This window comes from Bombus fervidus, chromosome 12, assembly GCF_041682495.2.
Source record: "Bombus fervidus isolate BK054 chromosome 12, iyBomFerv1, whole genome shotgun sequence".
NCBI classification, from domain to species: domain Eukaryota; kingdom Metazoa; phylum Arthropoda; class Insecta; order Hymenoptera; family Apidae; genus Bombus; species Bombus fervidus.
The window spans coordinates 11,181,698-11,198,428 of NC_091528.1; the positions used below are offsets into that span (position 1 = coordinate 11,181,698).

At 49.4% G+C, this 16,731-nt stretch overlaps 1 protein-coding gene across 18 annotated transcripts in view; it reads right to left on the reverse strand.

Annotated features, from left to right (window-relative positions):
* Positions 1 to 16,731, reverse strand: part of Eph (Eph receptor tyrosine kinase) — a 94,641-nt gene that overhangs the window by 56,958 nt on the left and 20,952 nt on the right. For all 18 annotated transcript variants that reach the window (XM_072013739.1, XM_072013741.1, XM_072013734.1 and 15 more), the window contains exon 2: positions 6,036 to 7,031. In XM_072013739.1, coding sequence (XP_071869840.1) covers positions 6,036 to 6,165 — 130 coding nt within the window. In that variant the 5' untranslated portion in view covers positions 6,166 to 7,031. The remainder of the gene's footprint in view (positions 1 to 6,035; positions 7,032 to 16,731) is intronic.

Genomic DNA, 16,731 nt, shown 5'->3' on the forward strand with positions numbered 1-16,731 from the left:
GTGCGTGCATATCGCGTTTCGTCTCGCGCGATGCTCGTTTTGCGCCGGGTTACGCACACGCCCAGCATCGCGCGTCTTTTTCGCCGCGTTACAGACCCGCCTAACAGTCTCTCGCGATCTACCTTCCTACGAGTACCTGAAATCGCCGCAACACCACACCACGCATCCTCCGCGGCAGACCAGGTCGTCGTTCGACGAACGACGTTTCGCGGAAAATGTTTCCATCGTCGTTAACCGATCAACGTGGTCCGAAAAAAAGAGTCGCGAGAAAAGAATGGAAAATACGACGCTGCGTTGCTCCTCTTGATCAAAGATGTTCAATGCCTAGCGTTTCGAAGCTGAAGGAAATTAAAGTTTCAAAGCCCGTAGAATATAAGTTCACCTGGAAGGTCGGGAACGAGAGAAATACAAATGTTTCGGCGTATCTCGAAACGTAAGAAAATGCCAGATGAACGCTAGACGAAACAAGAAGAGTAGTATAAATTCGATTAGAAACATTATTTCTATGCTATTGCAAAAGCGCAAGAAATCTCGACGATAAACGGATAAACGGCTCGTTATTTTCTACTTGGTTACGCGTGTTCGTCAAATCGTCGAGCCTCGGGTCGATCGACGATGAAGCAAGATCGAATGTGACGCGGATGCAGGAAAAGTAAGAAACTGGCCGAAGGAGCGGCACTTTCACCGGATCTCTATACCGAGCACAACGGAGAGATAGTCTGACGCGTGATCGATCCAACGATAAAGAGTTAAACCACACTGAGCAATACATGGGAATATTGGGATTTCGAATTCGTTTGGGGTTCGTTGAACGATGTTTGTTCCAACGTCTAGCTGGGCTTTTTTTTCCGGACGTTTTCCGCGGCTGAAGAACCCATTTGTCCCCGTGGATCGAATTGTCGCGGAAAGAGGATCAGCAGAGCTCGCAAAGGGACCACCGATGATGACTCGCTTTTATCGGCGGAGCGATTGCGGCAGCTGCGGCGAAAACTGATCGCTATTGCTGCCCCGAAACCGAATAAGATTGGCATTAAAAGCAAAGGACGCGGTGGTTATGTCCGAGCGGCGCGGACCCGAGCGAAGCGTTTCCAGCGGGAAATATTGATTTTTAATCTGGTCCGTTATACCGCACCTTTGTGACCCGGTGGCGATGCGACGATGAATATTGCGCTGCCACGGAGATAGATATCGAAAATTTAAATCGAGTCCGTGGATCACAGCGAGTGTGCGTGCGTGTGTGTGTGTGTGTGTGTGTGTGTGTGTCAGGCGGAAGAGAGAAATATCGCGGAAGGAAGTACGAAACGCGGAACGCGTGGAAAAAGCAAGCGAGCCTGTCTGCAAAACGTTTCGATTCCCTCTGGATTAACGTAACTGTACAAGATTGCGGTACTATCGCTTCGAAAATTCCAGCGGACTCGATCGAGAATCGGCGTAAACCGAAGGCGCCGGTTTTCTCGCCAAGGATCGTTTCGATCGTCCAACACGGATCGCACGACTCTGTCGTCTCCTTCTTCCTTTTGTCTCGGCTTCCATCTCGGTCCTCGGCAGCGATACTTCTCTCAGAGGCTCGGTCAATGAGAGTAGCCTACATTCGTTCGTGTGATCGTTGCCTCGCGCGCGCACGCACGCACACACCCGGCGAAACCGTAAGTCCTCCTCGTCGCTCCTGTTGCCGGATCCGCGGGCATGGACGCGCGGCAACGCGCGCACCATAGGCGCGTACAAAAGGACACGAAGCCAGGAACGGGCACACGTAGCTACGTACGGCGCGCGGCGTTCTCCCGTGAGAAGAGACACACGGAGGAAGACGGAGCACACGCAAACTCCGCTCCAATGCGAAAGCAAGATGGAGAGAAGGAGAGAAACGGTGTGCCAGCACACGCATCGCAGAGCCAGCGTGCTCTCCTCCTCCGTCTTGCTTTCTCTTTGCGGCGTTCCTGCTGGCTGGCTCTTCGTCGGTCGACCGGCAGGGGGCAAGTTTCAGTCCGTCCTTGTCAGCTCGATAGGATGCTGCCACGGGCTTCGTACACGGCTGGAACCTGGACCGGAGTAGTAGGCTGTACAGGTATGCACGCGGTGGGCTGGTCGGGCATTCCTGCGGCGTTGCCGCGTCTCTTACTCACCGTAAGGCCCCGATGAAGTAAGAATAAGAGAGAAACGAGGATATAGCCGGCAGGGACGAAGCAGGAGAAGAGGAGGCCGACCGACCGGGCCGGGGGGAATCGAGAGAAAGAGGGATCCGAAAGAGGAAGGAGCAGCGGAGAGGCTCGGCGCAGCTCGAACGAGTCTTTCTGCCTTTTCGTGGAGGCAATCGGGTTTGTTCGAGAGAGGACTGCCTCCTTGTGGCTCGACCTGCTCCCGAGACTTCTCCTGCCGTTGCTCCTGCTTCTGCTCCAGCTCCAGCTTCAGCTCCAGCCTCGGCTTCGGCTTCGGCTCCAGCTCCTGCTCGCGCCGTCAACGTGCCCGCTATCCACCGGCTTCTGCGTCCGTTGGACCCCTGACCGCGACACGTCGCGACTCTTGCCACATTCGAACAATTTTTTCCCAAACTATCACACGCTTCTTCTTCTTCTTCCTCTTCTACTTCTGCCTCTTCCTGGTCGCGGCACGTGCGAGGAAAATTTACCGGAGCTTCCGACCACTTGCGACATTCAACGTGTAGAAGGAAACGTCGAGCGTCGGTTAAGAGTCTCGTGCTTTGAAAGCGATAGCACCGGTATATGCTACGCGCGGGCAAATTTAATGCGCGGGACGATACGTTGCATTTTCGTCTTTATTTGGTTGTTGAATAACCAGAGTATACGAACGGAACGAGTAGGACGGAATCGTATTAGACGATCCGACCTGTCAGTTTCGTCGAGCGCCGTTACGGTCCACTGTTAAAGGGAAATCGAAAGGACAGATTCGAGGGTGGAAGGGCAAAGTAATAGAGCTCTGAGCGTGTCCACGTAGCGAACGAACCGTGGAACACCGAGTGGCTTGCTCGTCGTTCCAGAAAGTAATCGAATTTCAGCCACCGTGTTATACCGTTCGAACCCTCCGAGGGTTCGTCCGATTTCATAGAAGCAACCAAAGACTCCGACTTTGCGTCCAGATCTCGCGCACCAAAACTGATTTCGCGTTTCCATCGGATTCTGTTCGAAAATCGGCTCCGTATCTGGCGGACAGAGTCTGCGGTGAGATCGGTTAGAAGGCTGCTGACTCGACAAATTCGCTTAGCCGCAAAGTTTATCGTCGAAGAGACTCGGTGTTTACGAGTCCACCAGCGGATACTGTAATACGAGTAGTCGACCTTTCAGGGATCCGGTCGAAGAATGAAATTCAGAGATATAACGGGAGAAGCGGAGAGCGAGGCACGAAGTCGATATATCCAATAGGCAAGGGTAACAAGGAGCTCGGATTTCGCGCAGGTCGAAGGAAACCAAGTTAGCCGTCTCCATTGCGCGGGCACGGTCCACCGGGGATGCGTATTCTTGACAAGTTCCATTAAACGCCCAAAGTTCTCGTCGTAGCGAGGGAACTCCCGGGCGATCGCGGTATCAAAACTTGCCGCAGAAGTACTCAGCCACGAAATCCACCGTAAGCGTCTCGTAAAAATCGTACAACGATACGTCCAAGGCGGGAATTTTTATTAATCCATCGAGATTTCGTTCCAGGACCACGGGGGAACAACTTGGCATTGCCCATTTTTTTACAACAAAGTAGATCTACGATTCGAAATTCTGGTTTTGTTCGCTTGTTACGATAATAAAGTAACGAAGATGGTTGGAATATCGAAGATATCGTTCGTTTCAACGTTCGCCAGCTTTGACTAGACTCTCGACAGGTTCATTCCGTCTCTTACCGCTTTCTATCGAAATATTGCTTTCTAGCGGCAAAGTCGCGAAACCGATATAGATTTCCAACGCGGATAAACGTTAAAAAATTCGACGATATCGGTTGGCCGGGTTTTTCAAAACAGTAACGGACGTTCGTGACGAGAATCTATCGGTGGGAGGAGAGACGCGGTTCTTCTTAGCGGTCGGTGTCGAGAAGAAACACAGCGCGCATCGAAAAAGCCACCAAGACCCTTCATCTAGAAATCGGCTCACGTAGAGTAAACAGGCCCTGCTGAGTTTGCCGGCCAATTTCGAAGAGGAGTCTATATATGCCCACCGTTTGCCTCCTTCCTTCCTGTCTAGAGAGCGCGTCGAAATGATCCCCTTTTAATGCCGCAGCACTAACTACCGGCACCTCGAACGATCCCGCAATTCGGAAGATTGGCCCACATTACGAAATTATCGTTATTCCCGACGAAAGAGAGATGAAGGGGTGCAGAAACGGACCCATCGAAAACCCTGCGGCGCCAGCTTCTTTCCGCATAAATATGGAAAACGTTCCGGATAGCTCACCACGACCATCTCCGAGAAACCTTCCTAAAAAGCCCTCGTTCCTATCGGTCGAATAAATTTCTGCCGCGGTTATAGATCACGATACGTCCATACTTGGCATACTCGAATCGTTTAAAAGCGATCCCAAGGGTCTTCGTGGTTCGAATCGTCAATCGTAAAGGATTAAAACAGGGACGCGCTGTTATCCTTATAAAATATCGTTACCATCGGATATTTTCCCGTTCGGCCGATTGAGCGGAAAATTTGGGACACGATCTTCGAGTTCGAGCTTCGTCGAGTTGAGTCGAACGAATATCCGACAGGATATAGATCGATCGAGTTCTCGGTAAATATGGCTGCGCCAGGCCACCTACGAGAATACCGATCGAGTCGCGTACGTTCGAGGGTTCTACATAATCTTGGCTAACATGGGGCAAGTTCTCTCGCAGGAGGTTCATTCCCTGCATCTTCGATAGAACCGAGCGTGCATATCGGTGCATATCGATTTGCGCGAATCTGCAAAGACTAGACCAATCTGCACCAATGCGTAGTAAAGCGTCGATTCTCGTATCGTACACACGGTAAAGTCTCATTCCGTCGTTACGAAAGGGTAATCGCGTTTCTAAAATTTCTTTCCGATGATTCGACCAGATTCCGATCGACGAACAGCTGTTAAAGTAACGCCGTTTAGGCGCGTCGAAGCAACGGCGAGAAATAGCGTTTCTGGATAAACGACATTCCATTAGTTACCGTCGCTTCAACGTTAATTAACTTATTTACAAGCAAACGATCGACGGTGGTCGTATCGAGGAATCTATCGGTCGACCTCTAGTCGCCGTTTCGAAAAGAAGAAAAAATAGAGAACGTATCTCGGAGTTCTTCGAGGAAGCTAGTAATTATGTCGTCCATAAAACGATTTCAAACACCAGTGCGTTGTATCGTCAGAGACTTTCTATCGCAATCATTCTCGATAGGGAGAGGGGTAGGTCTGGCGGCAGGCGTACAACTTAATCGATGCATCTAGCTAAGTATACAGAAGGAAGTAGCAATCGCATTCGCGTATCGTGTCCCGAGGTGTCGTCCTAGACTATCATCTCGCTTTATGATCCTTAGATAGAGCAAAGTACAGTTTGTACAGGGTGATTCAACCGACGTATCGAAAAATATCGAACAACGAGAAATGGCTATTGATCGTTTTTAAACCTCCGATTTAAGCAATTTACCTCTACTGCGATAATTTCGTGTCGTTCATTTTCTCGTCGTTTACACTTTGACGGTGGCAGCTTTGATTCCATTCCCGTTCTTTTAGAAAACATCAATGGACAGGCGATGTTGGAATATTCGAGATTTTAAGCGTCTCGACGATCGATAAACTTTGCTCTTAGAATTCGTCCACACCCGTCAATTTTGCCAAAGAAAGCGAGAAATAACAAAAGTTTCGAGCCACCCTACTTCTAGTACAAGAAGATAATGCAAAACTCCACCGATCGCAAAAATAAATCGGGTCTCAACTTTTCGCACGCGTTACCAACTTTTCTCGAGTGTACGATACGTCTTTGGATCAACCTGTATAGAAAGGAAGAGAAGAGAAGAGAAGAGAAGAGGAGAGAAGAGAAGAGAAGAGAAGAGAAGAGAAGAGAAGAGAAGGGAAGAACAGAGGGTTACCTTGTTCCGCGTGGGTCCCTCGCGGGCAGATCAGCAACAGCAGCAACGGCAGAAGGTGGGCAGCGGAAGCAGCAGCGGCGGCGCAGGTGGCTAGAAGGCCTGCTACGCCCGCCATATTGAAGGGGGCCATTCTTATCGTAGCCCCACCGTGGGGCCGCCGGTCCTCTCACGATCTGTGCGAGGCTGCAGCACCGGCAGCGTCGTCACTCTCTCCTCCTCATGCCTCCTCCACGCTTCGTCTGCTCTTTCCGCACGTCACGCGACGACGACGTGCAACCACCCTCGTAGCCTCCCGACTCCTCCAGCTTCAACGCTACAACCACCTCCTCCTTCTCCTCCACCTCCTCCTCCACCTCCTGCCTCCTCTTCCTCTTGCTCCTGCTCCAGGTCGTGCAACCCTTCCAGATGTGCCGTGCAGCCCACCGGCGTTTCTTACCCTTCCGAAAAGTAGCTTCGCTTCTCGAATAAAGCGCGCACCACCCCTTCTTCCTCTTCACCCTCCTCTTCGTTATTGTCCGTCCACGAGTTACTGTCGCTGGCTGTACTCGCCAGTCGACTTTCTTCCTCCTTCTCTCTTGAAAAAAGAAACGATCGCCACCGAATACCTTCTATGCCATTAACAGCGATTAGGCCGCTCGTTGAAAGCTCGTTGTAAATCTGGGGTTTTTTGCGATTAGTAGGCCCTCGGTTGCAGGAAACACACGACGGACGTGGACTTGGCCGCATTTACCACTCGCGATCGTACCCAAAGTAGTCAGGTGCCGCTCTTGCACGACTGCCGCGGCTATCCCGTTCGATTTCCCCCCCGCCCCCCTTTCCTCTCACTTATAAAAGGCAGCTTCCCTTAACGACGAGCCGAGATTCGTCGCATTTCCTCTTTCCTCCGCCTCTCTGTCTCTTTTTTGTATTTTTCTTCTCCTGGTTTTCGTCTCTTCTTCCCGTCAACGCCTGAATTTTCTCATAGACGCGCGCTCCACGCTCCACGGGCTGGCTCGTCTGAAAGAAACAAAGATGAACCGCATTAATTAAAATCCGCGAAATATCCTTCCCCATTCGGTCGTTTCTACCCTTCTACCACCTTCTTTCTGATATCTCCACCGACCTAACACGGACCGCTGACTCTATTTCCATCTCCTTTCGTCGAGATACGAAGCGCGCCACTCTAATGACATCCCTAAATGGAAACAACGGCACGGTCGTTTTTTGGCTGTGCTCCGCGGTCGCGACGATCGAGTCCGTCTAACTAGTGGGATATCGTTTTATACGCTTTCCATCCCTCGTATCTCACTCTTTTCGTCTCTTTGTTTCTTACTTCGGTGCTTTTAAATGGCGCACTGGTTCGCTAAAAGTTTACAAATTTATGGAATCTGCTTTCGAACGGACGTTTACGCTCTTACACCGTTTTTTACTTAGACGCTAGAGAAGAGCGCAAAGCTGCAAGTAGCGTTTGACAACAACGCGTTTGACAACAACGCGCAACAACGTTCTGCGCCAAAACACGTAAAAGCCAGGCGTTCGAAAAACAGCGATTTATTTATCGCGCGTCGAACATCAAATAAAAAGAGAATTTCGGTAACGCGGCGCTTTGGAAATTTCTTCCATATAAGATATGGAAAATGTGACTTGGCGCTGACACCACGAAACAGGATTTCGTCTATACGAAACATAAAAGGAGGCGGACCGACGATAAATTTCTTTGGTGGCGAACGATCGTCGTAGAAAATGTCGAAAACCGATCGCCGTAAGAAAGTTTCGTTTCGAAGGTTAAAAACGACAAGCGGCTTCGATCGAGTTAAACCCCGAGCCAAACGGGAAACTTTGGAGACGCTCTTGCGCCGCTTTACCGAGTGGTTTACTTTCATCCGGCTGCTGCAAGTAGTCTTCCACCCTCGCTCGACACCGAATAAAGTCGAATAAACTCGTACCCCCTCGTATACAGAGATTCATCGAGTGGAAACGAGCTTCTTTTGTGGCAAACGTGACCGATCGTTCGTCCTTCGTCCCTCGACCCTCGTCCCACCGTACGATCGAACGTTTTCGACGACTCGTGAAAATCGACTACCGAATATTGGCCCGAGCCCCGATTCGTCCGTTAACGACCACCGATCGACGGCCGTTTGGCACCTGCACCGTTAAGTCCGATGACTCTGCAGGGATCATTGTTTCTCCGATATTTCTCGAATCGTGCCAAATGACGCGATACGCGGCATATGGACGACCGCGTGTTCCAAGTTGGCGAAACTTTGGCCAAGACCTCTATTCTCTAGCATCGCCGACTATTATTTCGTTTCTTCGTAACGATCTCTTACTACGCTCGAGCGTGTCGATCGTTCCTCGAATCGAATAGCTACCGGAATAAAAGCTGTTTCGTACGAGTAGCAAATTTTGCGCGACGGAACGAAAGTCTCGAGTGCTCGCACACTGTGAAAATTTGTCCAAGACGTCCGTCTATCGTCGGTCGTACTTTTGTCTTCTCGTGACCATCTCGTCCGCGTGATAACGACGCGTATCCATCGTCACCGAAACGGGACGACTACCGGGATAAAAGCTGTTTCACGCGAGATCGAAATGCGCGTGGCAAAGGAAAAATGCGCGTGGAAAAAGGGGAAAGTGGGAAAGGAGAAACGTCCGCGCGCGACAAAAGCGCGGTGCATATATGGTTGGAGAGTAACTTCAAGTTCAAGGTCAACCTTGAACACGCATCCAAGCTCGGTGAAATTCGCGTAACTCGTTGCACCCGTCATCTAGCCGAGTCTAAAGGGAGGAAATGCCGAAAGCAGGAAGAAAGGGGGTAGGAAGAGTGGCGAGTGAGCGAGTAAGAGCGTGTGTGTGTGTGTGTGTGTGAACGCAACTTTGGGGTTCGTCGATGTAGCGGAAGGGGTGCTAGCTAGGATGGGACGAGGAGCAAGGGGTTTCAGGATCAATACCATGCGTTTATCCGTCTCTCTCGCCTCTCTCGGGCACACGTAGAACCGCGAGACAGAACGCGCGACCGAGGGAGATCGAGCGTCTTCGTTCGACCAAGGTTTCGCTCCGAGTTGATCTCGTTCGCTCTGGTAGGCCGCAAGGTCTGGCCGGCACGGCGTCTTGCTGCTATTCTTCGACGGAAAGAGACGAACAAGGGAAAAGAGAGGAGGAAAGAGAAGCGAATAGAAGGGATGCAAAAGACGGGAGGAAAGAAGAATAAAGAAGAGCAAAGAAGAGAAGGGAATGGAGGAAAGAGGAGATAGAGAGGTTCGTATAGAAGAGTCGGGGGTTCGAAAACGAAGAGGTGGCGAGGGTTGGGCAGAGGACTGGAGGAAGCACGAAATTCTAGAGTACTAAAATATAGTAGAGAGTGGGAAGGTGGACCGAGGGAGGACGGGAGGTAGAAGGCGCGCTTTAGGAGTTCTTCTAAAGCGGGCAAAGACCTTCCCCTCCTTCCCTCGCGTTCTCTTGCTCTAGCCAGACCAGCCAAGATGCATCCGCGAAATTGCAGACTTCGGTGAAACGCTGCTGGTAGCTGTGCACAGCGCCTCCTAGGTCTACGCGGTGGTGCTTGCCGCCTTCTTCCGTTGCCATTGCTCACGAGTGGCCTCGTAAAAAATTTAAGATGTCCTCCTCCTCCTCCTCCTCCTCCTCCACCTCTCGTTCGTTCGCTCTCTCTTCTCTCGCCCTCTATACTCTCTTCTCGTCGTCCTTGCCAGCCACGGCCCGGCTAGAAACCCGTAGTGCCTCTTTTCAACAGCCTCTCTCTTTCAACTTTTTGACAAGATCCAGTAGCAATTGCCGAAAACAGCTCAGCGTCTCAAGAGAGACGAGGAGAAGACCGCGCTCGAGAAGGAGCGCGAAGCCTGTGAGGAGCGCGCCAGTTTTCACGGGGGGTGAGTATCTAGCCTTCCTTTGATAAGCCACGATTTCCCATTTTTCCCCTGTTTTTTACTCTCCGTTGCTTTTCCTTCCTTCGGAGCAGATGTAAACGCGACGAGGAGGATCTCGTCTGCGGAGCGGGGTCTCGCCTACTCCGGAGGTGGTTGGCCACCTTCTTCAGCGTGCAAAGGCCTCGTTCTTTTTCTATTCTCTTGCAACGTACACTTTCTTTCCAAGTACCTGCTTACGATGGATCCCGCCAAATTGCAGATTTCGGCAGCCGAGAGAAGCCTGCCTCTCGAGAGGTTCGTGAAAATTTTAAGCCGTCTCTAATAGTACTCGAACAGGTGCAACCGTAGGCTACACGACGTTCGCCGCTGCTTCTAACGAGCACTTCTTCTCGACGTTCTCGGCCAGAGTATTATAAAACGTCCTTTGAACTTTTACCGGGGTGAAACGGACGGACGAGAGACGTAACCATCGATAGTTGAAACTCTCACCCTGAAATCCTGACTCTTTCGTATCTTCTATGACGCTTCGTCGCTACGCGAGGTCATTTCGTTGACCCGTTTACGTTTCCTCGTAAAATACAAAGCGAATATTTCAACGTTTCGATCCCCGATCGTGAATTCTGTCAGACTCGTTTCAGCCCCCCCCTCCCCTAGTTTCAGTCAGTATTTATTTTTCTCAGCGATGACGTTTCGGAAAGAAAGTCAACGCGTGCAAGCTTCCTATTTCTCCTACTCTTTCCTCCTTGGAAACGACGGTTCGCGGGATCTTACGGGTTCCCCCGATGGGCTCCGCTTTTTCTCTGGCTCTCGATTTCTTCGAGTTTCCTCGAGTTTCTTTGCGGGCCTCTCCTCGCGCCATTGGCTTCCGCAACCGCCTCGGGACAAATTCTATTTCCGGTTGAATTTAAGACCCTCCGGAATATACGGATTTATTTCACGGCTGCACTCTGTAGAGACGAACGGTAAGCAAGGAAGGGGCGGGGGAAAGGGGTGGAGCAAAGAACAGGGGAGGATGGAAGCGTGGCACAGGGTGGAGATTTTACTTCGGATCCGAGGAGACTCGTAAACGTAACAAAGGAAAGACGTATAGTTCGGGGACGAGCGAACAGCGAGAAGAAAAATATATAGAGCGAAAGATGAGGGAGGAGAGAAAGTTCTGCGAAATTATTATACCTTGGGCGATCGCCACTCTGGACGACGCTTACTTTTATTTTTCCGAAACTCTCCGGGCGCCACGTCGCTGCCAACCCAACCCGGTATTTTTCTGCCCTAACTTTTTCTTTCGTCGCGGTTCGATGTCGCGAATGGCAAACCGCAAAAGACGTCTGCGAGACAAATTCTGTTTCCGATGAATTTAAGAAGATCTCGGCCAAATACGAGAAAGAGGGGCAGAAAAAAAAAGAATAAGAAGAATAAGAAGGTCGTTTGGATAAGGAGAGGCAGAAAGAGAACGCGGTGGTTAGATTTATTTTCCAAGGATTTCGTCGAGACCTTGTTGTCGGGTTTTGCCGCGGTTGGTCGACGGTGGCACGAATTTGAAAAAACAACCCTTTGAATATAGAACGTTCTCCGTTCTTCGTATTTCTCTTATTTCTCCCAAGTTCGCCTCGTTTCCTAAGAAGGAACGAGTAGGACGGCGAATCGAGAATAATAGAATTTTTTTGACGTCTCGGCGCTAGCTGTAATTCGTGCCGCTCCTCGGGGCTTCCCTTTTTCCCAGTGGTGGCCGTAATTAAAAACGATAATGTCGACGGAGGCTGTGATCGCGCAGCTTCCACGAAATACCCTCTATAGTTTTGTTTCACTCGCGAAAATGCACCGCTTCGTCGGTTGCAGCAACTCGCGCTAATGCGAATGAACGCGTCTCTTCTAACTTTCCCCTATGTCGTTAAATTCGCTTCAAATTTCATCGATACGAATATTATCGACTACGATAGTCGAGTATAATATATAGAATTTTCTAACACTAACGAAATAAGCCAACGAAATTTCAAAACATTTCGAATACTTTCGTAGATCGTTACGAGCGTATGCGTCTCTCTGTCTTGGGATGCGTCGTTCGTGAAAACGACAATTGGTCGGAACACGCGCGCGCTGCTACAATAGCTTTACGTGGCTGGTCAATCGCGGCAGTGAAACGTTCATAGGTTGCCAACTAATCAACGGAAACACGATATTTCCCACGATACATGGCCGTGCGCGTTTTACTCGTGCAATAATTCCGTATTAGCCGTCCGCGTGCGCTATATACGTTTCTTCTCGCGAGTGGAAATAGAGGCGCGCTATCGACGCGGAGAACCGCGGTGATTTCGCAAACGAGTACACGCGGTCGTTTCCACCAGGTGAAAGTAAGTCGCGCGAACTGCGCGAACCGAGCTGCAGCGACCGAGTCTCAAGTCCAAACGAAGGTTCGATTTGCCTTCGAGCTTAATTAAGAACGTACGAGCCATTAGAGCCGATGGAGCGTTATATCGAGCCGTACGATAATTATAACTTTGAGCTAAGCAAATCTCGCGAGGCGCAGTCGGCGTAATCGACTGGAGACTTCCTTTGTTTCGTTTTCCTTTAGTTAGCGTTGCCAGCTATCGATCGCATACGTATTTGCAAACATATACCTTTTAAGAACTTGAACCAGTTGCGCAACACCTTTTTTTTTTCCAATCAACCAACTACATGAAAATTAAACTTCCCGTTTCTCGTTCCTTCTCCCTCTGTCCAGCGATTATCAGAGATAGTGAAAATTGCCAGTGCACGCGGCACTTGCCACGAACGCGTGTAGCTGTGAAATAGTCGGGTTCACGCACAGGAAGTAGACACTTAACGACTTGTACGAAAAGAATTCTCGATTATCGCCTGCTCCCTTCCGCGATTTCTTCATTTTTCTCGCGTCCGCTCTCGATCCTAGATTCGCTATCGAACGAAGGAAGGAAGAGAAGCGACAAATTTGTCAAACTATCAAAATTCGGTGTAACGGTAAAACGCGTAATGGAAGGAGAGACGAAATTCCCAGCTAGTTAACGGATATTGCGCGCGAGTTGCAGAGTCGATGATAAAGCTAATGGCGTCCTCTACCCTTGTCAAGTCCATCAGTGATCAGTCACGCGATCCTAAGAAGTTTCGTGGGTCTTGCTCCCCCTTTTTTCATCTCGGAAGCGAGCGAACAAACTCGTTCGGTACGACGAACATGCTGTTAGCAAATTTTCGCCGGTGTACCTTCGCCCCTCTCCTCCCAAACAAACGAAACGAAACGAAACGAAACGAAAGGAAACGAAAGGAAACGAAAGAAAAAGCAAAAGCAACGAAGAAGAGTATCTACTACACCGGTGCAGGTGATACGCTAATGGTAATCCACGTTTCTCTTATCCTGTCGCGGTGACAAACGCGTCGCAGAGTGATCGCATGCGTCAAAATAGTTCGACCATTAGTGGTCTGGTTCGTGATTCGTTCGTGGCTGGGAGGATTTCGCCCCCCCTGTTTCGAAAAGGAGGAAAAAGAGGGAAAAGAGGGAAAACTAGGAAGAAAAAGCGACGTCGGTGTAACGTGGAATCGGGCGTTCGTAACAGCGGTCGTAATTTATACGTCTCTAATCTGGACGATAAGCTGTTCGTCGTTCGCGCTTCGGGGTCGCGTTAAATGCCGGGAACGCGTTTTCCATCGGAAAAGAGAGGAGGAAGAAGGTAGGAATAGCGTGGGTGATATACTCGTGTCTTTTGCGGCAATAACGCTCTCGGTGGAGAGTCTCGCGTGCCTCGTAACTTTCCTTGCCGAGGCCTAGCAGCTCCATATTTCACGGAGGGTTGCCCAAACTTCCCTCCTTCCGCGGAACAGCCACCGCGCGTTTCTTTCCTAGACACCACATAGGCACGCTCCGCGTCGAGAGAGGGCCATATGGCTTTCGTTTCCTCTCGCTCCAGTTATCTTTCTTCTTTTCCTTCTTTTTTCCTCGCGGCATTCAACCTCGCGGATCTTTTGTACTATATTTGGAACGATCGGATAACTTCCTCGAATACCGAGAGCTCCCTGGACCACCCCGAGCAGTTCGCACCGCGTCGTTATAACTGTTTATCGCCGGTCGGATGTTTTTTAACGGCTAAACGTTAATAATACCAGGGGGCTAACGACGATAACGACGCCAACGAGATCGAATTTTAATCCTCTTAGAACATCGAATGACGTGCGCGAACAACGGCAGCGACGATAACTCGGCGAAACTCGCTCCTCTCCTTTCTCCGATCTACCCGCCCGTCATCGTTCGTCCATCAATTTTTTTCTCATCGAAATCTATACGCGTTGCTAATTTGCACGATACAGCGATCTCTTCGCGATACAGAAATCTGCCAAACGCGCAACATCCATCGAATTAATCTCGGGGTTCTTTGTTTCAATATTTTCTCGCTTTCTTGTTCTTCTTTTTACCCATCTGCGGTGTTTTATTTAACATTTCCAATACAAATCTTTTTTATCGATACTTTTTCGAGTTGTATCATAGCGTTGTCATCTTTTTTTTATTGCTTCTCTTTACTCCATTTTTCGCGTCTCTCTGTCACTGTTTTTATTGCTCGAATTTCGTTCTTGCGTTGTTTGTTTGATTTCTGGAATCCGAGTTTTTAGCGTTCTTTCGCTATTCCTTTTATAGCTGGAATTCTTTTTTAGATCCGCGCTGCTTTTTTACTGCTGCAATTCCTTTTTTGTGCTTCGCTGGTGTTTGTTTTATCTCCGCAGCTTTATTTCCTTTATCGTTCTCCAGCTTTCTCTTTCAATGCCGCCGTTCCTTTTTCCACCGTTCTCAAGCAGCATTTTTTACAACTACAATTCCTTCCTTGTTGGTTTTTTCCAGATTTGTTGTTCGCACCGCTGGAATTGTCTTCTCCGTGCTTCCTATTCCGTTGCTTTATCACTGAAATTCCTGATGTTTCAGAAGCTGGCCATTCATTCAGGCATATTTATCGCGACACGACAGATTATCTGTGTGCCAGCGCAGCGTGTCTCCATTCCAAGTAGGATGGACACAGTTGGCGGAAACAGCGAGAATCCGAAGAATACTACGGAAACGATTATACCGGCTCGGGAAAAAGTTGAATAGATATAAGAAGCGTATTTCTTTTTAGTACGTTTCGGTCTCTGTCAAACAAGACGAAACACTTTGATTTAGAAAATCGATGCGAGAGGAAAGGGGACAATTATTCTACGCGACGAAATACGTCGAATACGCGTAAAATTGATCTCGGTGGTAAGAAAAATTTGTAGACAATTTTACGACGAAAAGCCTGCAACGCGTTTTCCGCTATTTGGTATGTTATCGAGCGTTGAGAAACAGAGTTTCCTTTTACAGACTCATCCGGCGTTCCTGTTTCTATATTATAGCAGCTAAAAGACACCCTATACGTTTGACTACATAGGTATACAGCAAAGGCCACTATAAACGTAAACCGAATCTCTCCGTGAACTTCTGCTAAAGTTTACCGGCGAAGCTCATCATCCCGTCGATAAAGCGAGTCTATCCCACGCTTTTTAATTACCAGGAATGTTAATGTTTAAAGTTAAATTGCATCTAACAAAGGATCAAGTAGGAGAGCGGAGGTTGTCTACGCGCGTTTGCTTGCACGAAGCGAGGCGTACTTACTTTATCCAATAAGTACAGGCAAACGAAAGTTCTCGACTGGAAAGTTTCGAGCTTTTGTCAGTCTCGTCTCGTCCTCTGTCGTCGGAGTTGCTCGAAACGAAATTATTTTCCAACAGACGGTATTTCTGTTTTCCAGTCCGCACCGTTATCAGCCTCGTCTACCGTAACAGTCGCGCGATCCAAATTATTCCTACCGCAGAAACCATCAAATTTCTTGTCCTTCTCCTCTTCTTCGTTCTTTCGTTGTCGTCCAAGTCGGTGAAAAAGAATCTCGTGGAAAAGGAAAGCTACAGCTATTCGTTCTGGAATTCCAGTCATCGTTTCCGGATTATCTCATCCGTCTTTTTCTTTGCTCGCGTCGGACTTTCGTGTGTCCGTGTGTGTACGTTCAACATCCTACATGTCCCTGCATTTTTGCGCAGATCAGACGCAACAGAGCGGTAGCGTTCTGACGTTAGGGTAGCGTCGTCCCGTGACATATGGAGCGATCTCTGCGCTCCGTGTTTTCCCGGAATCCCTTTGGGATTCAGGATGTATTTCGTTGACCGCATAGATACATCGCTCTCCTTCTAAACGAGGATAGCCCGACCTCCGAGCAGCCGTCGTATAGAGGCGAGACGCCGGATATTTTCAACCCTCCGCCGTCCCTGTGTACCTTCTTCTTCTCGCTTTCCCAGGAGATCGACGATGGACAGCTATGTCGCCCGAGAGAATTACAAAGGGGCCGGAGGTTCCGTGTAGGAATCGAGATCGTCCGGATAATCTTTGTAATAATCTCCTTAAACGCAGCCATCGTCTATTCGAGCGCCGCACCTTTTTTAAAAACTCCATCGAATACGGAATATTTCTCCGGATGAATTTTCTACGCGATAGCCCACCCCCTGCCCCTGTCCCTGCCATTGACAAAGAGACTCGCCAGTTCGACTCGCTGAATTTTAATACAGCCGGCGATGAAACAGCGATGCAAATGCCCGTTCGTATTCTCGTTTTTCAATAAAAATTCATTTCGAATAGCAGCGGCAGTAGGAACTTCTCAAAGCCCGCGGTCGATAAAGCAACTTTGTGCAAATATGCGCGGCAAAATTGAACCGGGGCACCCGGGTGAAACAAAGGGCAGAGAGAACGATAATGACGCTTACGTTTTCGACGATCGGCCAACCAACTATCTCGATCTACCGCGATGGCCACCAGATAGATACGTATACCTCGAAAC